Consider the following 27,106-nt stretch of genomic DNA (forward strand, 5'->3'; position numbering starts at 1 on the left):
GGAGGATCCCTGCTTCGCCGTGTGCTTTGGAAGGCTGTTGATACATTCCTCAAGACAGTAAATTCCTGTACAGACTTCACATTTCATAATTATAGCATAGGTATTGTTATCTTCCATAGTTACAAGAATGCTGCTTCCATTAAGGGCATGACTCACAGAAGGCGAAACGCATCCAAAACGAGCAAGACTAAATTTCCTTCCTTGTATGAAGTTTTCTGGGAAGAAAGAAAACTTGTCAAACGATACGAATAAATGGCTCTGAGCACTGTGGGACTTAACTTCTGAGGTCATCTGTCCCCTAGAACTTAGAACTACGAAACCTAACTAACCTAAGAACATCACACACATCCATGCCCGAGGCAGGATTCGAACCTGCGACCGTAGCGGTCGCGCCTAGAACCGCTCGGCCACCTCGGCCGGCAAACGATTCTAATACGCAACGTTTCATCACGCTTATATGAGAAGCCTTAATAAAAACAGGATGCACTGTTCAGCATGTTGATGGAGATGCAGATTTTCATATTGATAATTTTGCAGCATTTTCATTTCAAAATATAGCGGCCGGCACTGTTGGCGATACAGATACAAACACAAGTGTTTTGTTCTACCATACAAAAAACAATTGTTTTAAATTGTACTTCCCGAATGACATCAAAAGAAGGTTATCTATAAATCCGGTGTACGATATTCCTGGAATATTTGTGATATTTGTAACAACATTTCGGTTTTACATGCTTCTACTGGTTGTGATACAAAATCCAGAATCTTTTTGACTGGAAAAGCCACAGCACTGGAAAAACCAGTGAGTAATAAACAGCTACAAGTGACTGCAAATATATTTTCCTCAAATGGATGTCGACAATTTGAAACTGAACCTGCAGGACATAAGGCTGCGTTACTAATATAAAGCAGAAAGATATGAGATTCTTTACAAACACTTCGTCATCGAATGTTAGTAGAAAAAGTTGGAGCAGCTAAATAATTTGTCGCACCTGCTCGTTGGCCACCTACGAAAGTTACCGTAGCGTTCAGACATACTTTCAAGTCAGCGTCTGGATATCGAAAGCAACACTTTCAGTGCTGCTTAATGGGGTTTGTTTGATACAGACAAATCATGTTATCCTCCAGTATCTGATATGCCACTAGCGCCAGAGTAGTTGTTTAAAATGATCCATTACTCTTACAAGACGACATGAGCAACAGTGCGATGTGGATACAAGCAGAACGGGTCTGTCTTTTTCAACCTCCTGGCGAGTGCCAGAACAATGCATGTGACGACAACGTTGTAATACAAAACACTGATAGTAATTCACATGCCTTGTTTTTCCAACATCACATATTTACTTCTTAACGATTGTGTTCATATCTGCCTCCTACGATAAGAATCATTTTTACTTATCACAAAAAATTAAAATTATTTCTATGTTTCCAGAAGTTACTGCAATGTTGTTTAAATAGAATATATTATTTGGATGTAATATAATTTCTCTGTTGTTTAAATACGTATACTGACACTTTTATTATCCAAAATATTACAAAAAATCTTAAAACTAAGTAATCAATAGTTCAAAAAACTAACGACATTTTAAACTAGATTTTTCGGTACTTGTCCACGGTCCGATTTTGTCTGATTTTGGATATGTTAAAAAGCAACATTTGTTGAGTTGAATACCACTTCAGTCGCTTCTGTAGCAATTTTTCCCAGGTTGATGGCTCACTTTTCTTAATTTCAGCGGACTGTTAGCATGAAGAGCGATTGTTGCCATCTCTTTACCTGGCGCGCAGCCTGGGACTAGTGACGGAAAGAACCGAATAGAAACAATTCTTTCAGTCGGTTGTAATTTTACGTATCGGTTGAATTATTCATTTATTCCTTTGAATGAAGCCTGTCTACGGCATCAAGTGAATGAAAACAGTCGATTCAGTGGGTAGTAGTTCTACATATCGCCGAATTATTATTGATTCACTCCTTTCGAGTGAAACCAAATGAAAACAATCGATGTAGTCAACTGTAGTTTTGCATATTGGCTGAATTATTCATTCTTTCTTCTCAACTAAAACCAGTCTGTTGTCTTCCTGCCGATTCTGCCGGCGACTGCGAGTGTAATTTAAAACGCGGTTTCCCCGCAGTCGTGGGTAACAATTCAAGAAATATTAGCAAATGAGGTGTTGTGCACATAGCTCCGCGTAGTCAGCGCGTACACAACTTTCCCACTAGAGCGCGCCCCGCTAAGCACAACAGTGCAGGCGCAGCGCTCGTCCGTCTCCGCTCTACGAGATGGCGCTGTCTTAGAGACGGACCAAATTCTGCTTCCGTCGATCCGCGTATTAATATGTCTCGCAGTCAATGAGATTGCTGCTAACGTAGAACCTTTTCTCCTCGCGGATCACACTCGCGCAGTGATAACTGAACGCGCGAGGTATTATAACGAGTGTACAGACCTCCGATTAGTCAGTCTGCATTAGTCTGTACGAGTCTGCATTTATCTGCACCTGTCTGTACCAGTCTGCATTTGTCTGCAGCAGTCTATAGTCAAGTTTCAGTTTGCGCCTAATGAGATTATCATATTCCTGTACTTAGACATGAAGATAAATATATAGACACTGTCAAATATCAGAGATATGTGAGAATAAGATTAACGTACCAAGACCAAAGGAACTTCAGATTGTCAATTTTGGTCACCGTCAATCTGCTACTCTAAGCGTGCAAGTGGCATTTCTATTGTCTGACCTAAGGGCAGAAGATAAACACGCCACCATAAGACCACGAGACATATTGCTGACACTCGCCTACTTCGTTAGAGCGACAAGTCAAATAATCTGATGGTGTGTGTACCGAAGGTCTTACAGTACGCACACCACACAGGCAAAAACATTTTTGCGAAGAAACACTTTGGAAAAGTGGCAGCATATCCTTCAAAAGCGAGTGATTAAGTCACGGACAACTAAAAAAAGGTATCCCGTATGCTTTCTTTTTACGTCATCTCAGCATTAACCGAAAGAGAGTCATTGATGATGGGTGCAAACCATTGGTAAGGGGAAGACAGGGCTTAAGTATCTAAACATGAATGCACAATGAAACAACAGTTATTAAACTTCTAAAACTAACCAAAAACTGAAATATAGTGTGATGAATACAAAGAATTCGTATTTGAATAAATAAATTCTTCATTTATAGAAATATACTTTTTATTTACGTCTCATTGAAATGAGATATGTTATTTATCAAGTATGTAAATGCAAACACGCCCACCTGGAGACTGAGAGAAAACATTCATTTAACTAACGCAGCCGTTAAAGACTTGTTCTAGTAGCTTTTTTCGCATTAAGTGAAGCCCCTCAAGCCCGGAGAATGAGTGGGAAACATACACATAGCTGACGTGGCTGCAAAAACTTGTTTCGTTCGACTAACAAAAATTGACTGAACGCAAAAAACTGTAGACTTATCAATTGATAAAACCAGTCGGTTGTCCCGTCACTACCTGGGCCACACTACGAGCTGTAATTAACCCGAAGATCGTTTTGAGCACCACAATACTTTACTTTTGGGATAGTATGCCGTTGCCTTCCTCCTAGTAGTTATAGGGAGACGTACAGTTTGACGTGGATACCGAATCACAGCGCAGCTCGGCATTATTCACATCAACAAACAATGCCAGAGGTGAAAGAAGTGACATAAAACACTAGAGCTGACCAGGGATCGAACCAGAGACGTTCAAATCAATCCCCTTCTTTTTGTTTAATAATTGGGTCTTCCATCTCCCCTTATAGCACACCCCATCTTCCTCCAAAAATACGTTCTATGGCTACCTGCTCACGCTACAGTCTTCACTGTCTTTTTATTTCTTAACCCCGTTTTTTAATCTTAATTCTTGAAATAAAAGTTCTTCGTGCTTCAAATGGATAAAGAAACAAAAGTCCCTACTTTGGGATTAGGGTATTCTTTCTGGTCCAGTAAAGACCATCAACACTCCAAGAGCGTCTCCGGTCCTCGTTGAATTTCAGTTTGCATTCATCGTCAATGCAGAAAAAGAGAAATAATTAAAAACTTCTTGAATCGCTCAACGTATTTTGTTCCGCACCCTTATCGCAAGCTCCAATGTTGTTGTTGTAAATAAGACTGAAAGTCTGATATTTCTGGAGAGACAGTGGTTATCGAGTAGTGGGTGAATTGAGCCACATACCGAATATACGACTGGTGTGTGATTCCTGGGAATAAGTGCCAGTCCAGCTGGAAAATAACATTCAAGTCTTTGGTGATGTTGCACGTTCTGGTAAGTAAAGCCAAGTTCTTCCTCGTTTACGACTAAATTGCATTTTGGTCAGAACAAATGAATCTGTGTGTGAGGGTATTCTGTAAGTGACACTTCCCACAGGTTGGGTCTGGTGTCAGACTGATGTAACTTCTCTGTAGTTGGAACTTTCCCGTAGATTAAATCCAACTAAGTGAATCTTTGATCTCATGACAGGAGATTTTGATGAACATTCCGCCAAATCCTGCTCCAGTCTGTCGATAAGTAATTCCTGTAAAGTGAGTACTGGTGAGTGCTGCAACTCATTGAGACAATGGGTTTCTCCCCACTAGTAAATGTGGGATGGGACCGATATGATGCCACCTGGGATCCTGGCCTGTGCAGCCTCATGCTAGGAGCATGTAAGACCCAGCATGTGTATTCTAGGGAACTGTGAAGCCTGCAACCTATAGGGCTCTACATTTACATCTACATACGGACTTCGCAAGGCATCATACGGCTCATGGCGGAGGGTACATTGAATCACTGCTAGTCCTTTCCTTTCCTTTCCTGTTCTAATCGCAAATGGAACGACGGAAGAACATTTGTCTATATGCTTGCGTACGAGCCCTGATTTCTCTTATATTGTCGTCTTCAAACGTATCTCGGTGGCAGCAGAATCATTCTACAGTCTTTCACAAACACCGGATATCTAAACTATCTCAATAAAGTTTCGCGAAGAGGACGTCTTCTTCTCATAAGGGATTCAATTTCTCACGGAACATTTCCGTAATACTCACAGGTGATCGAACCTGCATATAAGAAATCTGGCACCACGCGTCTGAATTGCTTCGATGTGTTCCTTTAATTCGACCTTGTGGGGATCCCAAACACTAAGCAGTACTCGAGAATGAGTCGCACAAATGTTCTGTATGCGTTCTCTTTTACAGATTAGCTGTACTTATCTGGAATTCTCCTAATAACACCAAGTCGACCATTCGCTTTCCCTACAATCGACCTTATGTGATCTTCCACTTCGTGTCACTTTGCAACGTTACACCTAGATATTTAATCGACGTGACTGTGTTAAATAGAGAATCATTAATACTCGTTTCGAAAATTACGTGGTTGTTTTTCTACTAGGCTCTTCAGTCCGGAACCGCGCTGCTGCTGCGGTCGCAGGTTCGAATCCTGCCTCGGGCATGGATGTGTGTGATGTCCTTAGGTTAGTTAGGTTTAAGTAGTCCTAAGTCTAGGGGACTGATGACCTCAGATGTTAAGTCCCATAGTGCTTAAAGCCATTTGAACCATTTTTGTTTTTCTACTCACCTGCATTAGGTTACATTTTTCCATGTTTGTAACAAGCTCCCATTCACAATACCAAATAGAAATTTTGTCCAAGTCATCCTATAGTCACTCAGCGACGGCACTTACTCATATAGCACAGCGGCATCAGCGAACGAGAACCGAACCCTTGATCCGCGTCTGGACCCATGGCCAGTTTTAGGAAAAATGATGCAAATCGTTATCTTCACCGCAATCCCATGAACAAAGCTTGTCACTGTCACCCTCTCTGCAGAGAGCTAGCATTACTTACTACGTAGTACTAGATGTTTGAGCCGTGCGACCTCAGTTGCTACTGGAATGTTTAATGTATCCATCTCATCCTTTGCAGCGATTTCATTGAGTAGTTAGAAAACCGAATTCAAATTCGGGGGACACGGGCTTCAGATCCTGTCTGGCCATATGTAGGATTTCTGTGGTTTCCCTAAAGCTTTCACTGCCGTTGTGTCCGGTTGATGTGTTTGGAAGATCACGACGGTTTGACTGCCACATCCTTGACCACCAAGCATTTGCTGTCCTTAATGAATTAGGTGCAGATAGAACGTTCAACCCTTATCATCATTCCTTCCTAAAATATCCTTTTCCTAAGGGGTACCATTATTTGCCGTACCATAGACCTGCGATTTATAGTCCTTGTGTTGCGCACGTGTTTTAACCTGGCACGGTTTGTCGTAGTCTTCCCAGATAGAGTAACATGCCGTAACGCCACAGGCAGATTCATACGAATAATAAGTAGTGTTTAATAATCACTCTCGGATTGGTCCATATTCGAGACGAGTCGACGACAATTTGTTGCTTTTATTCGATCTCTGGCTCATCAACGTGTTACGCAACCTGAAACCTCTGCACTGTACTTCCGTCTAGTTTTGGTGCTGCTACACTGATGCAGGTTTATCACTCATAGCTCGCATGACGTAACCCACTATAATAGCCCTTGAAATGGACTGCACTAAAACAGACAAAAACGTACCGTCTGTAATGACTTTCGCGCCGAACGGACACGAAATTCGAAGACCAGGTCTCGCAAAAGGAACGTACCATACAAAAGCGGGAGAATTTTTTTCTGTTTTCAGATGTTTTACTCGGCGAGATGAATTGCTGGCAGCAGCATCAAGTTTCAGATGAATATGACAAATGGCGCAGGGCTCGGCTTTTATTTCTCTGTTTGCGAGTGTGGTGGCTGTCGGTCGCAGTAGACAGGTGTTCCATCCCCTTTCCTTAGCTCCGCACCATTCTTTCCATTCTACAAATTTTCCACATTAATTAATCACTCTCAATTAATTTCTGAAGCATTAACGGGGACGCTTTCGGCGGTTTGGAGTAACTACGAATGTAAGCTATTGAGTCAAAAGGAAAGGAAACATCAGACACCAAGTCTGAGTTTCTTTGGTTGTTCGCCCACCTTTTAAAAATTTACAAGGACGTCTCGAGAATGTTATGGCGCATGTATATTCAATGAAAAAACGGAGATATTATAAAAATTTAATTTGTTACTCGCCCGAAATGATAAGGAATTGTAAAAATTGGAGAACGTAATTTTTTAGCTTTTCACCAACTTATTTGTAATAATACGAAAACACGATATCTCTCAAAATTCTGTAGTGTGTCATAATAACGGCTGTTCAGATGTGGTCCTCGATTTTATTCAGTGTAAAATAAAAATATCTGCAGGCTACTTAATTTAACTGAAACGTGTAATGCTGTGCCTAGTTGACATTGTCTACTGATGACTCATCTACATACACCACTCGCAGCTCTGGATTGATAAAAATGTAAATGTCGTGTGACTAGGGCCTCCCATCGGGTAGACCGTTCGCCTGGTGCAAGTCTTTCGAGTTGACGCCACTTTGGCGACTTGCGCGTCGATGGGGATGAAATGATGATGATTAGGACAACATAACAACCAGTCTCTGAGCGGACCCAGCCGGGAATCGAACACGGCCCTTAGGGTGGACATTCTGTCGCGCTGACCACTTTTTTTTTAATTCGTTTCGTTTGGTCTGGGCGGACGTCACATGACATCTGTTCAAGTTGATCGTTGATTCCTTCACTCAGTTTTTTTATTACAGAGGACAATCGGCCCTCCGACCGAACACGCTGAGATACCGTGCCTGCACCAGTCAGCTACGGGGGGCGGACTCTGGATTGATATGCTACGTGATCAAAAGTATTTGTTCAGCTATTAGCGGGCACTGATATGGACTGTGTCCATCCTTCGCCTTTACGACGGCTTCAACTCTACTGGGGACACTTTCAGTGAGCTGTCAGAATGTCCGTGGACGAATGGCAATCAACTCGTCCTCGAGAAGCGGAATCAGAGAAAGTGGTGATGTCGGTCGATGGGGTTTGGAGCGAAGTCGATGTTTTCACTCATACCAAAGCTATTTTACTGGGCTCATGTCGGGACTTTGGGCAACCCAATCCACTTGAGGAATGTTGTTGTTCACAAACCAGTGACTCACAGGTGCTGGTTTACGACAGCGTGCATTGCCATGCTGATACAGTCATCGTCTCAGAACTGTTCCTCTACCGTACGTAATAAACAATGCTGTAAAACGTATTCGTATCTTCCCGCATTTAGTGTTCTTAAGTGCAATAAGAGGGCGACACCCTAACCACGGAAAACAGCCTCATATCGTAAGACCACCTCCTCCGTACTCCACTATTTCCACTAAACATGAAGGGAGGTAACGTTTTCCAGGCTTTCGCCAAACTCAAACCCTTCCGTAAGATTGTCACATGCTATAGCGCGATTTATCACTCCAAATTTTGTGTCGTCCGAGAGTGAGGTCCCACGTTAAAACTGGTACCTCACGACGGAGCCACAAGCTAAAGCCGTCGGTACACAGACCGTGCTGTCGAACGTTAACGTTGAGCGTGTCAAGTCCAACGTGCTGCTGAACGCTCAGGAACGATGCGACTTGTGCGTACGGTACATGGGCCCCAATGTGGTTTACGCGCTCGCAACGCACACCAGCGGCAATTGAGGGATGTTTCTAGTTCGTAAATCACACTGTTTACTCAATGTTTACCCACGTTAGCTCTATTAAAACGCATATTTCCTTCATCGTCCACGAAAAGGAAAGTACCATGTCCAATCAATAAGGACACAGGCTTATAAAAGTTCCATTACAAACAGTGCCGTACAAATTTGGAATACTTCTTCGCATAAGATAAACATTATTTCATCATTTCCACATATTAGTAACACCCCAAGGTCAGTCTTACATGATCACTGTTCCTACCCAGTAGCAGAATCTTTGCAACATGTGAATTACGAAGCAGAAAAGAAAAAGGAGCAAAATATCTTTATACAAGTAGCGCAAGCTGTCCTGTAGATTAAGTGAATCGAACAAAGTCACCCCTCAAAAAAAGGTCGACTTATATTTACATAACATCAAATATTACAGTATATAATTATATTAAACTAATAATAAAGTATCAGAACCTAACAAAACCTCAATGCTAGGAAAAAATTTTTGGAAGTGTTAAGACGCGAACCACCGCCCTGACAAAAACTCATTGCCGAACAAATACGCTACTCATTGCACTTTTTTTTTCTTCCTTCATTTTGTTCGTTGTTGATCGTTGTGTTTGGTCGTTGCGGACGTCACATGACATCCGTTAAAGTTTGTTTGTTGATCCTCCCACTCAGTGTTTTATTAATGAGGCCAATCAGCTCTCTGACTGAACACACTTGTTTTTATTTTTTATTAATCTTAGTTTGTTCGTTGTATCTGCTCGGGGCGGACGTCGCAAGACACCCGTTTTCAGTTCGTCGTTGATCCATTAACTCAGTTTTTTTTATTACAGAGGGCAGCTAACCCTCTGACCGAACACGCTGAGTTACTGTGCCGGCAAACGCTGAGCTACCGTGCCGGCAGACTAAACCATACAACACACTCCATGTACTTAATCATATTATCTTACCCCTTGCTATAAACGTTAATCATAGATAATTATGTTACTAATTGAAATTTAATTATGGAGAACAATACGTTTTGGGTGGATCTTCAGTGCGTCGCTGCCTTCAGATAGCCTACTCTCATAATACGCAAAGTTACAATAATTCTTTTGCCACGAATATGATGTTTCTCATTATTTTATTGGAAGGAATCACACAACTAACAACGGGTTTTTCAGTGATTCTCAATTTGTTGGTGCTCAGAAACGGCATACATACATATAGGCTTGAAATGAATGCCAATATGGCGCCTCACAAGTCTGTACTGAAGGGACACGGCGTGCGTGTGACGTAGGTGGCGTTGTGCCATCTCATTGGTCAACGCTCAGACGCACGCTCAGAATATCTGACATGCCAGATATTGCTCTGCACGTTAAGCCGTCGGCACACGGACCGTGCTGTCGAATGTTAACGTTGAGCGTGCCAAGTTCGACGTGCTGCTGAACGCTCAGGAGCGATGCGACTCGTGCATACGGTACGTGGCCCCCAACGTGGTATACGCGATCGCAACGCACTCCAGCGGCAGTTGAGGGATATTTCTATTTCGTAAATCACACTGTTTAACCAACAGGCGCGCGTAAAATTCTCACGTTAGCTCTATTAAAACGCACATTTCTTCCATCGTCCACGAAAAGGAAAGTACCGTGTCCAATCGATAAGGACACAGGCTTATAAAAGTTCCGTTACAAACAGTGCGTCACAAATTTGGAATACTTCTCCGCATAAGATAAACATTATTTCATGATTCCCACATTTAGTAAAACCCCGAGGTCAGTCTTATTTGATCACTGTTCCTACCCGGTAGCAGAATTATGAAGCGTAAAAGAAGAAGGAGTAAAATATCTTTTATACAAGTAGCGCAAGCTGTCCTTTAGATTAAGCCAATCGAACAAAGTCACCCCCCAAAAAAAGGTGAACTTGTATTTACATAACATTAAATATTATAGTCTACACTTGTATTAAACTAATAATAAAGTATCGGAACCTAATAAAAACGCGAATGTTAAGAAAAAAAAATTGGCTGTGTCACGACGCGAACCATCGCCCCAACAAAATGAACTCTTTCGTGGACACTGACGCTATTCATTACGCTAAACCAACATATGACTTTTTGCTTCTAATCATAGTATCTTAGTTGTTGCTAAAAACATTAATCGTAGATATGTTACTGACTGAAATTTAATTATAACAAATTGTACCAAGACCAATGCCTTTTGGGTGGATCTTCAGTGTGTCGCTGCCTTCAAATAGCATACTCCCATTATACGCAAGTTACAATAATTCTTTTTCAGCGAATATGATGTTTCTCAGTATTTTATTGGAACGAATCACACAGTTAACAACAGGTTTTGCAGAGATTCTCAATTTGCTGGTGCTCGGAACGGCATATATACATATAGGCTTGAAATGAATGCCAATATGGCGCCTCACAACTCTGTACCGAAGGGAGACGGCGTGCGTGTGACGTAGGTGGCGTTGTGCCATCTCATTGGTCAACGCTCAGACGCACGCTCAGAATATCTGACGTGCCAGATATTCCTCTGCACGTTCGGAAAGACTCCCGAACGTGCTATTCCACGCTATGACGTCAGAAACTCGGCACGCTCAACGCTCAACGTTCGGATGCACGGTCCGTGTGCCGACGGCTTTAGGAAAGACTCCCGAACGTGCTATTCCACGCTATGACGTCAGAAACTAGGCACGCTCAACGCTTAACGTTCGGACGTACGGTCCGTGTGCCGAAGGCTTAAGGACAGTCGCTGCTAGACGCAGCCACGAACGAGAGACCTCGACGAAGACGCGCCGTCGAGATATTCGATACGGCGCCTCTGCTGGAAGTCTACTGACACTAGGGCGGAGCGCCGCTCAGCTGCACTCTTTGATAGCCCATCTGGTAGCAGCGTTATCGTAGTTCATATCCAGGAAAGAGCTAGTGTCAGTAGTCAGAACTGTACACCGAAGTTCATAGCTGTCATTCAGTACAAGACAAAAACTGTTGCGACGCTACATTAATGTAGTATTCAGTGCAAGAACAATTATTATTGTGTTCTGTGATTGTAAATGTATATCATCCTTCATATGGACATGGATTTCTGCTACAGCTGTAGCCTCCACTCGAGCTCCTCCAGAAGTCACAGCTATTGAACTGTTGTCTAGTCTTGCTGCGACATATATAAAACCAGTTCACGGCGCAGTGTGTGCTCTTTACACCACCATTGGCGTCACTTAGCACTGACACCAGGAATGTGTGGTTTATGAGAAGCTACTCGACCAGTGTACCGCATTCTCTGTAACTCCCTACGCACACTCATTGTGCTGACTGGACTACCGGTGGCACTCTGGAATTCACGTAAGATTCCTTCCTCTGATTTCATGCAACTTTTCACAACCACTGTCCGCAATGCTCGAAGGTCCCTGTCCGTCCATAGATGAGGTCTGCCTGGTCTCAGTTTAGTGGTGGTTGTCCCTTCACGTTTGCGCTTCATGATCACGTTATCAACAGACGAATCGGGCGCTGAAATATCCCTGATGTATTTATTACTCAGGTGACATCCAAAGGCTAAACGACGTTCTAAGCCACTGAGCACTCCTGGCCGACCGTTCTGCTGTTACTACCACGTGTACCGGTATGAAATGAGCGTTTTTTTTTTGGTGAAAATGAAACACTAATTTTGAATTGAAAAGTAAAAACATTTTATTCAAAGTATTGACCATTGCTTTCTATACATTTTGACCACCTTTCTGGCAATTTGTGGACACCACGCCAATAGAAATGTTCGCCTTTTGAAGCAACCAATCAGACACCCAATTTTCGACTTCTTCGTAGGAATCTCGTAAGTGTTCCTCAGCCAATGCGTGTCCCATTGATGAAAACAAATGGTAGTCAGAAGGGGCCAAGTCTGGTGAATACGGCGGGTGGGGTAGCAGCTCTCATCCAAGTGTTTTGATTGTAACCTGAACCAGTTTTGCTTTGTGTGCAGGTGCATCGTCGAGTAAAAAAATTACTTTGCCATGTCTTCTGGCTCATTCTGGTCTTTCTTCGATCAATGCATAGTTCAAATCGATCATTTGTTGTCTGTAGCGATTAGTATTCACAATTTCACCGGGTTTTAGAAGCTCATGATACACCACACCTTTCTGACCTCACCAAACACAGAGCTTGTCTTCTTGTCGAATCGATCTGGTTTTGCAGTCGATGTTGATGGTTGTCTCGGATTAACCCATGATTTTTCCCGTTTGGGATTCTTAAAATAAATCCATTTTTCATCGCCAGTAACAGTTCGATGCAAAATTGATTTTCTTTCATGTCTTTGAAGCAAAATTTGACAAATGGTTTTTCGGTTTTCCATCTGTCTTTCATTCAATTCATGTGGCACCCATTTTCCACACTTTTGGATCTTTCCCATAACTTTCAAACGGTCAGAAAGTGTTTGTTGTGCAACATTTAGTATTCCTGCCATTTGCTTAAAGTATCATCTTCATCCAATATTGCTTGCAATTCACTTTTTTGGTGGTCGTCCACGTTCTACATTTCTTACATCAAAATAATTATTTCTGAACCACTGAAACCATCTTTTTCATATTGCTTCTGATAGAGCATGATCACCATATGCCTCGACAAGCATTCGATGCGACTCTGCAGCACTTTTTTTTCAAATGAAAACAAAAAATTTATGTTTTCCGCAAATCATCACTTTCTGGTACAAAATTCGACATTGTTAACACGATGAAAACATATGATGTTGTTTGTTCCATGACTTGATGTATACTAAATATCTTTGAGAGATGTCATACCAACAAAACAAAAAGAAATGAAGGCTCGTTCACAATAAATGTTCCCTATCGACACATTTATATCCTAACGCTCATTTCATACCGGTACACCTGGTAATTCTCTACATACAACATACTCCCCGCCTCATTTTACACTGCCAGGTAAGTCTATCGTGAAATCTAGCGGTCGATTCCGCGTTACACATGGGTCTTCGGATACTTTCGATAAGGCGCTGTATATACGAGGGTCGTTCAATAAGTAATGCCCCACATTTTTTTCAGAACGTATTTATTTTTAAGAGTCAGAATTTGGTGACAATATACATCAACACGTCCTTGTCTACCTAGTCTCCATCACGTTATATGGCCGTACACCAACGCTGTGCAATAGCATGTATCCCCTGCTGGTAAACTCTATTGTCCTATAGGCGTAGCCATGTTTTCACTGCATGACTAACACTCTCGACATCTTCAAAGTGTATTCCCCGTAGAGAATCTTCAAGCGGCAGAACATATGTTGGTCCGAGGGTGCCAGCTCTGGACTGTAGGGTGGATGAGCCAGCCCAAGCGTGGCTGATCATGGAGCTCTGTTTCTGCATTTCCTGAGGCTGTACCTTTCTTTACCCACCGCCCAACTGTACTCCTATCAACTGCAACATCGCCATACACTGTACACAAACGTTTATGGATGTTCACCACGGTTTCTTTTTCTGCACACAAGAATTCAACAACAGCACGCTGCTTGTAACGTGATCGTATGTAGACGCCATTTTGACACTGTACTACGGCTCTGCCATCTGACAGAACAGTTCGAAACTTCACCGGCGGGCAGAACAAACATCAGTGTGAAGTACCAACAATGGCGTTTGTCTATGTATATTAATGGCTTTTAAAAAAATGTGGGGCCTTACTTATTGAAAGACCCTCTTAACTTGGATTCGCTCAAACTGTGTTGTTCCTAGTGCTTGTTATTATTTTTTTGATATGTAACTATGATGATCGTTGCTAAGCTGACATGTAAAATTGTACCCACACTTTTCATAAAATGAGAATTTTCTTTCACTTATTTATCTTCCTGGCATCTGATGCAATTCCTTATACTTATATATGACAGATGTTATCATTGTAATATTAAGCACGTTTCGACAAGAAAACTATACCGTGTCAAAATTCCCGAAATGTTGTAGTATCATATCTCGAAATTGATCATGTTGATGATCATACCACACAGTGAGAAAATCATATGTTTTTCGGTTACTTTTTGTGCAGGATATCGGAGAAGTGTACCTAGTTCCTTTCTCATTTGAGGGAAATGGACTCGCCAAAGGAGTTCGCACATCCGTTTCGATTCTGCAAGACATGAGTCAAAATAATGATTATGTAAATAAATACACAAGATACAAAGTGAAAGTATATTTCCGAATAAATTATTTCACTATTTAAAATGGCTAAGAGCTACAGGTAATATTTCTTTTCTTGTCATTCACCAGAGGAAGGTCGGACAGTAGCTAAGACAACAGACACGCATTCGCTAGGTGCGGGGCCCAAATTCCCGTGCAGCCCTCTAGATTTCGGATTTCAGTGGTTCTCCTAGTCGTTAATGCGAATACGTAGATATATGGATGTTAATCTTCCCTTCTCTTCTTGTGGTTCAGCCAAATTACCCTGCAACCTGCGTCTTATCGACAACCACTTTGCATTCAAGATCAGACTAACGCTTAATCTGTTATTATCGCCGTAGCTTCCTACTCGACATATCCCACTGTCTGCTTTGTGTCCAATAGGGAACTAGTATCTTTGTGATGTTGTAAACTAGCATGCTTTTCGCATCTCTTTCTGCTTCTGTTTTCTTCCTTCCATCTGATCTGCCGTTTTGTTTTCGCTGTTCTTCTGACCAGCGAACTTCCTCCCCACATTGATTCCTCCTGTACTGTAGCCACATGTTACCGTTATAAGGCATTACTTTCGACAAGAACATAATGTAGAAATTGCTTAATACAATGTTAATAAGACTGGCAGTTTCATATATTCATTACTATACATGTTATTATTATTACTAAACTACCGCAGAAAATGCATCACCTGTAACGACAAGGTCATTATACTGATGTGAAAGGAAATTTATCATTTAGGAGTATATGGTAACAAACTGAGACCAAATGAACCACACATGAACAATGTTCCAGCAAAGGGTGCCGAAATATTCGTATCAGTATACAGTGTAATAAGCCCCCCCCCCCCCCCCCCGCCGCCCTATGGTGGCAACGCAGATATATAGGGTGGTCCATTGATCGTGACCGGGCCAAATATCTCATGAAATAAGCGTCAAACGGAAAAACTACTAAGACGAAACTTGTCTAGCTTGAAGGGGGAAGCCAGATGGCGCTATGGTTGGCCCGCTAGATGGCGCTGCCATAGGTCAAACGGATATCTACTGCCTTTTTTTTTGCATAGGAACCCCCATTTTTTATTACATATTCCTGTAGTACGTAAAGAAATGTGAATGTTTTAGTTGGACCACTTTTTCCGCTTTTTGATAGATGGCGCTGTAATAGTCACAAACATATGGCTCACAATTTTAGACGAACAGGTAGGTTTTTTAAATTGAAATACAGAACGTAAGTACGTTTGAACATTTTATTTCGGTTGTTCCAATGTGATACATGTACCTTTGTGAACTTATCATTTCTGAGAACGCATGCTGTTACAGCGTGATTACCTGTAAATACCACATTAATGCAATAAATGCTCAAAATGATGTCCGTCAACCTCAATGCATTTGGCAAAACGTGTAACGACATTCCTCTCAACAGAGAGTAGTTGGCCTTCCGTAATGTTCGCATATGCATTGACAATGCGCTGACGCATGTTGTCAGGCGTTGTCGGTGGATCACGATAGCAAATATCCTTCAACTTTCCCCACACAAAGAAATCCGGGGACGTCAGATCCGGTGAACGTGCTGGCCATGGTATGGTGCCTCGACGACCAATTCACCTGTCATGAAATATGCTATTCAATACCGCTTCAACCGCACGCGAGCTATGTGCCGGACATCCATCATGTTGGTAGTACATCGCCATTCTGTCATGCAATGAAACATCTTGTTCTAACGTCGGTAGAACATTACGTAGGAAATCAGCATACATTGCACCATTTAGATTGCCATCGATAAAATGGGGGCCAATTATCCTTCCTCCCATAATGTCGCACCATACACTAACCCGCCAAGGTCGCTGATGTTCCACTTATCGCAGCCATCGTGGATTTTCCGTTGCCCAATAGTGCATATTATATCTCGCGCAATTTGTCTGCTACTGATGTGCGGATTAGCCGCGACAGCAGCTAAAACACCTACTTGGGCATCATCATTCGTTGCAGGTCGTGGTTGACGTTTCACATGTGGCTGAACACTTCCTGTTTCGTTAAATAACGTAACTACCCGGCGAACGGTCAGGACACTTGGATGATGTCGTCCAGGATACCGAGCAGCATACATAGCACACGCCCGTTGGGCATTTTGATCACAATAGCCATACATCAACACGATATCGACCTTTCCTGCAATTGGTAAACGGTCCATTTTAACACGGGTAATGTATCACGAAGCAAATAACATCCGCGCTGGCGGAATGTTACGTGATACCACGTACTTATACGTTTGTGACTATTACAGCGCCATCTGTCACAAAGCGAAAAAAGTGGTCCAACCAAAACATTCATATTTCTTTACGTACTGCACGAATATGTAACAAAAATGGGGTTTCCTATTAAAAAAAAACGGAGTTGATATCCGTTTGACCTATGGCAGCGCCATCTAGCGGGCCAACCATAGCGCCATCTGGTTTCCCCCTTCAAGCTAGACGAGTTTCGTTCTTTGTAGTTTTTTCGTTTGACGCTTATTTCGTGAGATATTTGGCCCGGTCACGATCAACGGACCACCCTGTATATTGTCGGATGCAAATCACCATAAAGGTGCCGAAAGGCATCGTGCTGTAGTGTGTCCCAAGCATCTTGCACATTTTGTTGCAGTCAGCAATTGTTCTTGCTGGCTGTGGAGAACGAGTAAATTCCCACGTCGTCATGTCCCAGACCTGTTCAGTTGGCGGGAGATCTTGTGTTCTTGCTGACCAGGGAAGTTGTACACCACGAAGAACACCTTGTGCAGCAGCAGCCATGCATTGACCTGGTGAAAAATCACATCACCTTCCTGATGAAGAAACTGTAGTAACACGAGGATAACAACCTATGTAGTACAACGGGAACTGGTTACTTTGCCCCGCAGAAACACCAAATGTGAGCGCGACTTGTAACTGATGCTATCTCCCCCCTACCCCTACCCCCTCCCTCCCACCCCCTCACGCACACACAATGAAGCCTGGGATGTGACCCGTATGTCATGGGCGAATGCACTCCAGAACATGTCGCTCACAAAGTCTACTCCGTACACGTGTACGTCCATCACTCGCATACAGACAATCTATTATCATCACTGAAGACGGCAGAGCACCATTCCATTCTTCAGTCGACTCCTTCACGATGCCAGAGTAGCCGTGCTTGGCGATGTCCTAGTACCGTGGCTGCCCGGCCAGATGAACACGTGATCTTAGTACTACTGAAAGCAGACGGTTCGCCATGGCCCTCGGTGCCACAGCAGATGCAAGATGTATCCGAATTTCTTCTCTGGACGACGTTCGGTCGACCACCACTGTTCAGACAATGCGTCGAGCTCAACGTGCGTCTGTACTACGCGAACTCCCAGAACCTGGTCTACAGGCGTGGAAATGTTCCTCAGGTCACTGCTAAAAGCAACGACACGACCGACACATTGTGCCCAACATGTGCAGAAATCCGCCGATGCGTCCATCCACCTTTCCTCAGGCTCACACATCGTTGAAATGGCTGATTTTTGTCGAAAAGTTTGATTAAAGATTTCACTTACAATATTAAGATTGTTAGCTCAGAGTTTGAAGTTTCATATATTGATGAAAAAAAACCCAAGAAAAACAAAGAAATGTATGCTTGATTACTTTTTAGAATGCTATAGGTTTTTAATTTTGAGATACACACCATGATAACGGATGGGGCTCCATTTTATTGTTACCATGAGAGTCAAAGTAAGAAAGGTTATAATGAAATGTGCGCCACTCTCTACAATTACGTTGAGTACCCTGTCCCCGTAAGAGAACCCCACTTCTTCAACAGTGCATAAGAGGCCAAAATCGCAATCATACGGTTATAAGAATGTTATTGTTCTTAACAGACAGTGGCAGAGTTGACAAAATCTACCGCTATTTCCCCATTAGAGGACACTCTTATCTACAGTCTGACCACGACTTACGTGTCGTGCGAAGATAGTTACATATGTGTGACAGAGTACGGTTTTCAGAGCAGTATATCTCACTTATCTCCGAATCCAGCCACCTTGGTTCCTTTAAAGTTTATGCGGCAAAAGCAAGCGAAACAGTGAATTTTAAAACACGATGGATCCCTTTATACAAAAACGTCATCTCAGCTGAAACAATGGGAAGAGGCACTAGAAAAGAGGAGAAAGCATCGCATCATCTGCTCCCCATTAGTTTCTGTGCTGCCAGTACTGTTCACAAAAGAAAAGGCAAGTAGTTGCTAAGTCCTATATCGAAGGACTCTAAATCCATACCTTCACATTAGTGAAAGCGAGGACATATTTTCCCAATAAGAGCTTTGGGCTTCCTGGAACAGAAGCATGTGAAGGGAAATCTCCCTTAAAAAAGAAGAAGAAAGATGATATTGCGAAACTACTGAGGAATATTATAGATAGACAGTATCAAGTTTTTATAATCATCTGAAGACTTAACCTACAACAGCAGCAGATGCAGATTACTGAAAAGTGACCAGAATCTATTATTTTTATAACATCGCCGGCCGCAGCGGCAGAGCGGTTTTAGGCGCTTCAGTCTGGAACCGCGCGACCGCTACGGTCGCAGGTTCGACTCCTACCTCGGGCATGGATGTGTGTGATGTCCTTAGGTTAGTTAGGTTTAAGTTGTAGGAGTAGTCAAGAAACTTGCCTACTGTCACACTGCTTAGTTACGGGGTCACCACTTACATAGGAGTAATTTCCTACGTAAAGGAAAACATTTGTGTGGAACTTATACTGTGAACGACCACCTTTATTGTACCGCACAAACACAATAGATACATACGTTAACGCGGGAAACGAACACTCGTCGTGTCCTCCAAAGAACCCCGCTCGTAAAGAGAATCTCTCAGTGTCTTGTCGACTATCGACTTGTCACACCCACAAAGTAGTTCTAAGTCTAGGGCACTGATGACCTCAGATGTTAAGTGCCATAGTGCTCAGAGCCATTTGAACCATTTATATCATCTTTTGCATTCATTTTTATGAACTGAGGGCTGTTTTGTAAATACTTAGGGCTACAAAGATGATATTAAACATTTTCAGTGGTTTAGATTCAAAGACACGTGGAAACAACATGTCATTTGGTTATCATTTAAATGTACTTCAGATCATGATTATGTATGGTAATTTCTCTGTATAATTGTATGCTCCAGACAGACATATATGCTATACAGTACATTTATTGGACTCGAAATAGTGTGATTCATTAAATATAAATTTTTACTTTTATGTAATTTAAATAAGTGTCTTAAAATATATTTCCTTCCTCCTTTATTGTTCTCAGGGGATAACTCCATGTGATAAAAATCACCATGGCAGCTACAAGCCGCGCAGGATTAGCCGAGCGGTCTAAAGCGCTGCAGTCATGGACTGTGCGGCTGGTCCGGGCGGAGGTTCGAGTCCTCCCTCGGGCATGGGTGTGTGTGTTTGTCCTTAGGATAATTTAGGTTAAGTAGCGTGTAAGCTTAGGGACTGATGACCTTAGCAGTTAAGTCCCATAAGATTTCACACAGATTTGAACATTTTTGCAGCTACAAATATTTTTCAGACTAGTTAACATTAGCCTTAAACATTCCAGAAAATGAATTGTTCCACACAGCAGAAAGAAATTCGCCATTAAATTGCTAAAGAAGGTTGTGGAACGTTTTTTCTTTCTCCTAAATAATTTACAAATCATTAGGTGTCCTCTTTTAGAAATAAGTGATTCAGTTAATCTGATGAAAGATCACTAGACGGCCACCAAAAGTGAAAGAAGCCGATTAATTAAAATTGTCCGAATGCTATCTTGAGGAATTCCTTGCCAGGCTCGAAACAGATGCTGAGCCAGGTCATGATGATTGTTGGAGTTGCTGGAGGAGGCAGATTTGAAAGTACAGTCTTCCCATTGCATGCCAGACATACGTTGTGGGTGACATATCAGAGGACCGACTAGGCCAGTCAAGGATCAGCTCATTCTTCTAGACGTTTGTGGTATGAACTATTGCGTGGGGGTCTTGCAATATCCTGCTGAAGTATGCCATTTGGTCCTTGGTCAAGAAGGTTATGACGATAGGGTTTACCATTCTTCCCATATACTGGCGAGTATTCAGCCTCCCTTCAACTACTACCAATTCAGTCCTGTTGTCGCATCGAATCCCTCCCCACACCACGATTCCAAGAGTTGGAGAAGTACGGGTCTCGAGAAGGACTGCTTCCTGTGCAATATCACCATGTTGTCTGCGGACACGGTGTCGTCGATCCGGCCGCCTCAAACAGAAGCGGAACTCGCCGCTGAACACCACAGGACGCCAGTCAGTGTCCCAGTTCACTCTGGCTTTGCACCAACCAGGTCTCTGTTGCCTGTGGTAAGCAGTAAAGATCTTAACCCAGCGTCCAGTATCCTGTTCCCGACAGTTCATTGTGGCATTGTCTGTAACCTCGGCTGATGTCATCCGCTTATTCGTCAGAGCCAGCCGAACAACTGAATGATCCTTTCGTGATGTCATCCTTGTGAAAGGAGACGTGCCTACTCTTTTTATCTAAGTGCAACTTGTCAGCATTCGTTCTGAAGCTACGGCACTGCAGCCAGCTGTCGGTACGATGCTCCCGTGCTCCTCATGCCAGTGATTCGACCCTTCTCAAAGTCCGCAATAAGCCGCGCATGCATTTCCTCTGGGCATGCTGTGCTGAAATGTCCACCTGAAACGTACTAGCAACACGGTGTCGCCCAGAAATCGCGGTGGTACACCGAAGTCGGCAACGCGAATCGATACCACATACATTAGCTAGGGCTCGCTGCAATCAGCAACAACCAGTGAGAGACACTGCAGGAGAAATGCTCTCCCTCTCAGTATAGCAGCTCCTTAGTGCTGAGGTTAACATGGTGTCGTGCAAGCAAGAGCCCAGCCCCATTGTGTGACCTTTGCTTCAGCAGTCAGCGTTGTTAGTCAGAGTCTCAGCGGAGCATGTTGTTGTGTTAATATTGAATGTTGTACTTCAAGAGAACAGTTGGTGATTGAATGCATCAAGCGATGCCTTCATAGTCAATAACATTTGCAAATATTTTTCGCTCTCTTGTGGTAAAGACCTGTCTCGAATTAAGTAAATCTTCTTATTTATTCGTGTAATGACGTGAATTAATGTTTCATCTGTTGTAGCTAGAAATGAACCATCTCCCACAGTCGTGGCCGGATGATTGTACACTACTGGCCATTAAAATTGCTACACCACGAAGATGACGTGCTACAGACGCGAAATTTAACCGACAGGGAGAAGATGCTGTGATATGCAAGTGATTAGCTTTTCAGAGCATTCACACAAGGTTGGCGCTGGTGGCGGCACCTACAACGTGCTGACACGAGGAAAGGTTCCAACCGATTTCTCATACACAAACAGCAGTTTACCGGCGCTGCCTGGTGAAACGTTGTTGTGATGCCTCGTGTAAGGAGGAGAAATGCGTACCATCACGTTCCGACTTTGATAAAGGTCGGATTGTAGCCTATCGCGATTGGGATCTACCGTATCGCGCCATTGCGGCTCGTGTTGGTCGAGATCCAATGACTTTTAGCAGAATATGGAATCGGTCGTTCAGCAGGGTAATACGGAACGCCGTGCTGGATCCCAACGGCCTCGTATCACTAGCAGTCGAGATGACAGGCATCTTATCCGCATGGCTGTAACGGATCGTGCAGCCACGTCTCGATCCCTGAGTCAACAGATGGGGACGTTTGCAAGACAACAACCATCTGCACTAACAGTTCGACGACGTTTGCAGCAGCATGGACTATCAGCTCGGAGACCATGGCTGCGGTTACCCTTGACGCTGCATCACAGACAGGAGCGCCTGCGATGGTGTACTCAACGACGAACCTGGGTGCATGAATGGAAAAACTTCATTTTTTCCGGATGAATCCAGGTTCTGTTTACAGCATCATGATGGTCGCATCCGTGTTTGGCGACATCGCGGTGAACGCACATTGGAAGCGTGTATTCGTCATCGCCATACTGACGTATCACCCGGCGAGATGGTATGGGGTGCCATTGGTTACACGTCTCGGTCACCTCTTGTTTGCAGTGATGGCTCTTTGAACAGTGGACGTTACATTTCAGATGTGTTACGACCCGTGGCTCTACCCTTCATTCGATCCCTGCGAAACCTTACATTTCAGCATGATAATGCACGACCGCATGTTGCAGGTCCTGTACGGGCCTTTCTGGATACAGAAAATGTTCGACTGCTGTCCTGGCCAGCAAATTCTCCGGATCTCTCACCAATTGAAAACGTCTGGTCAATGGTGGCCGAGCAACTGGCTCGTCACAATACGCCAGTCACTACTCTTGATGAACTGTGGTATCGTGTTGAAGCTGCATGGGCAGCTGTATCTGTACACGCCATCCAAGCTCTGTTTGACTCAATGCCCAGGCGTATCAATGCCGTTATTACTGCCAGAGGTGGTTGTTCTGGGCACTGATTTCTCAGGATCTATGCATCCAAATTGCGTGGAAATGTAATCACATGTCAGTTCTAGTATAATATATTTGTCCAATGAATACCCGTTTATCATCTGCATTTCTTCTTGGTGTAGCAATTTTAATGGCCAGTAGTGTACGGGAAGGTGTCGTCGCTGAGTGACTGTAGGAGGATACAAGATGACTTGGACAGGATTTGTGATTGGTGTAAAGAATGGCAGCTAACTCTAAATATAGATAAATGTAAATTAATGAAGATGAATAGGAAAAAGAATCCTGTAATGTTTGAATACTGCATTAGTAGTGTAGCGCTTGACACAGTCACGTCGATTAAATATTTGGGCGTAACATTGCAGAGCGATATGAAGTGGGACAAGCATGTAATGGTAGTTGTGGGGAAGGCGGATAGTCGTCTTCGGTTCATTGGTAGAATTTTGGGAAGTTGTGGTTCATCCGTAAAAGAGACCGCTTATAAAACACTAATACGACCTATTCTTGAGTACTGCTCGGGCGTTTGGGATCCCTATCAGGTCGGATTGAGGGAGGACATAGAAGCAATTCAGAGGCGGGCTGCTAGATTTGTTACTGGTAGGTTTGATCATCACTCGAGTGTTACGGAAAGATAAGATAAGATAAGAGAGATTAGGGCTCGTACAGAGGCATATAGGCAGTCATTTTCCCCTCGTTCTGTTTGAGAGTGGAACAGGGAAAGAAGATGCTAGTTGTGGTACGAGATACCCTCCGCCACGCACCGTATGGTGTATTTCGGAGTATGTATGTAGATGTAGATGTATTGTAGTTTCTCCTGGTCGCAATACATCATGTTCTCACACCATTATTCACCTGTAGGAATGGCTCTTTTGTATCCTGAAAACACTGACGATAAGCTCGCATAAGGGTAAATATTTAATCAACATATCCCACGGAAATGCAAAAAAGAAACAAAAACGATTATCATTTTGGTAGACTTCTATGCAGATGTTCATGTTGTAACACTTCCCATTGCCATCAGTGTATGTCTACATATAGTAATAATGCTCGTATGTGACAATGTGCATATGTTTAACGAACGAATAAAGATGAGGCAGAACACAAGTTCGCATTGGAAATGGTCGGGAAAAAATGTATGCTTCGCCCTTTTCTGCGAAACCATCCCGGCATTCTCAATAATTTATTTAGCGAAACAGCAGAAAACCTGAATCTGAATAACCTGACGAGGACTCGAACGCCGCTCCCGCAGAATGCGATTCCTGTGCTTTAATCATTACGCCAGCTCTCTCGATTACTCTTGTGTAAAGAACAGTGCGATAATTCTCAACAGGAATCAACGAGGAAAAATGGAAAAAAGAAGCACTCGACACGAGGCAGTGGTTATTCTTGCAATAAAGGGAACGGACGGAATTTTTAAAACAACGTTTGTAAAACAAAATGGAGACAGACCTTGTAGGGCCGTGGCGCATTTGGTTTGGTTCTCCGCATTACTAGCAGAGCCAGCATTGAGCCACCGTAGAATATCCAAGCTGTGAAGCTGAAGAAATCTATCAACGAGTCGATGTTCCCCGCTGCGACCATTGCGATGGCAATCAGTGACTGCAACAAAAAAGAAACTATGTTAGAAAAAATATTTTATAAGATAGTAGATTACGTGGGTCCGTATCAGACGAGGACTGCGCCCAGTAGCCCAGAAGACTGCGAAGGTTTCTGAAACAAGACAATCAGCATTGTTGTCACTTCCCTCTCGGCGATATCTGAAAAGCCGAAAGAGGTGACAGTGCAAAACATGAAAATTTCAGAAAATGAGCTACTCCTCCGAGGGGTACACCTATCCTAAAATTTTCAATATAATCACAGATCAATGTGTCTGAAACGCTGAATTTTTGCTGTGATTGCTCTTACCAATAGTAGTGGAACTGTTTCTTATGAGTAAGCGTTAGTCAAGGGTTGTACTAAAAGGCTCAACACTATCTGAAATACCATAATATTAATTGTCTAATTTCGATGTCAATAAATTAATGTATTCCTAAAGTTAACAACAAACGACTACCTCATAGGAAAAACAAGCAGCAGTCATTACGTACCCTTAGCAACAAACTGGACTATCAAACAAAATAGATAGTTCGAAATTATTGTTGAAGCCGGTGGTCGATTTGGTTTGTTAGACGAACATGATAGTGAAACGCAGATATTAATTCATGTCTTCCAAGGTGAGATCTCAACCTCTAGTCATAAAAAATATGCGGGAGGTACTAGACATGATTCAAAGGACTGCTTTCAGTTTCTTTCTTTGGTGTGAGTTCCGATACTAAGGATATCCGCACATTCGAGTCTTTTGGTCATGACCATGACGTAAACGCTATAGGAATAGTTAAGTGGCGCGCTGAACTGCCTCCCTGCAGGGAATTCCGCAACAGCGTGGTGGAGCACACTTAGGATGAACACGATTTGGGCTCCAATCCGGAGAATGAGTAGCCGAGGGAAATGCTAGAGAACCTTAGTCATCCTGTCCTAGCTACAGTGTGGCATTTAAAGGCACATCACACTTAACAGTGTTGTGATGGAAAGTCTTATCTGACTCGGGGAAAATAATCAACATATATTTACATTTGTTGTAATAATCAACAACCATCTGCGCGAAAGAAATTTTATTCTTTTACCAGTTTCAGGCACTTAGTGTCTTTCTTCAGAAGAATATAATTATCACCTTATTAGCGAACGTCAATAAGCAGATGTATGAAGTATATTACTACAGTTCCTTGTAGCAGATTTGTACAGGCGCCATGATCCACAGACAACAGTAATACGTCGCACACACCTGGTTATTTCTGACGCTCGCTAATAATGCGATAGTTATAATTTTCTGAAAAAGGGCACTAGGCGCCTGAAACTTGGATAAAATAATATATTTACATGACCTGAACGGATGGATTTGTAACCATATGGGTTTAGAGCGCAACGAATCTACACCTCAGGCTATTCCGCAATCAATGATCTTGTGAAACTCGGCTCGCTCTGTTCAGCCGGGCGGCTCAGAAGGAAGCACCCTGGTTGATGTCCTGTTCTCTGACTACGGTCTTATATTATACGTTAATGAAAAAAATAGGTGCTTATGCACTACTAGACGAACTTTGTGGATTTAAGACTATGAACTTATTAGAACTCAACTCTTCGTTTTTAACGGGAAGAAATCTTCTGACGTGAAAGTAGCTTCCTGTGTACCCCAAGAGAGGGTTTAGGATCTTGTTGTTCATTATACACTGGCTGGACAAAAATTTGCAAACACGAAAAGCACAACACATGACCATACATAATACGGCGTAGGAAACTAAATGGCATTAAAAACAGCTTCCAGTCGTTTGGGAAACGATAAATACAGGTCCTGTATGGTTTTCAAAGGAACCTTATAGCACTGCTCCTGCAAAACAGTGGCCTGTTCGGGGAACGATGATGAAGGTGGATAGCGAAGGCATCACAATTGGGGAACGAACATTGTACCATGTGATGGACATAATCAGTCGAAATGATCACGTAATCGTTGCAGTAATGCGACCCCTCAGAGTAACTATAGGGCCCATGGAATACAACGATGTGGCTACCGACCATCACCGAATCCCTGCCAAGTTTCAGTCGTGGGATTTAAACTCGGCCAGAAGTCGTAAACAGTGAGAGACAAGACTCATGCGACCAAATGACCTTCTTCCATTACTCCATAGTCCAGGTTTTATGGCTTCGGCACCACGTTTTCCCGTTAACGGGCGTTTGCATCACGGGTGAGTGGCTTTGTAATTCCAGTTCACTCTACAATTCCCTGCTTATGAAGGCCCCTTCGTGGTGTTCTGGTGCTGATAGGGTTCGTGGCTGCGACATTCAGTTCTGCATTGACTTTTTCAGCTGTCGTCCTCTTTTTATTGTTAACAATCCTCTTCAATGACCGTCACGCAACACAC

General features: G+C 43.0%; 1 protein-coding gene across 2 annotated transcripts in view; it reads right to left on the reverse strand.

Moving 5' to 3' along the window:
• Nucleotides 1–27,106, reverse strand: part of LOC124555744 (b(0,+)-type amino acid transporter 1) — a 593,057-nt gene that overhangs the window by 31,377 nt on the left and 534,574 nt on the right. For both annotated transcript variants that reach the window (XM_047129768.1, XM_047129767.1), the window contains exon 10: nucleotides 24,603–24,752. In XM_047129768.1, the coding sequence (XP_046985724.1) occupies nucleotides 24,603–24,752 (150 nt within the window). The remainder of the gene's footprint in view (nucleotides 1–24,602; nucleotides 24,753–27,106) is intronic.

Source organism: Schistocerca americana, chromosome X (genome assembly GCF_021461395.2).
Source record: "Schistocerca americana isolate TAMUIC-IGC-003095 chromosome X, iqSchAmer2.1, whole genome shotgun sequence".
Classification (NCBI taxonomy): Eukaryota; Metazoa; Arthropoda; class Insecta; order Orthoptera; family Acrididae; genus Schistocerca; species Schistocerca americana.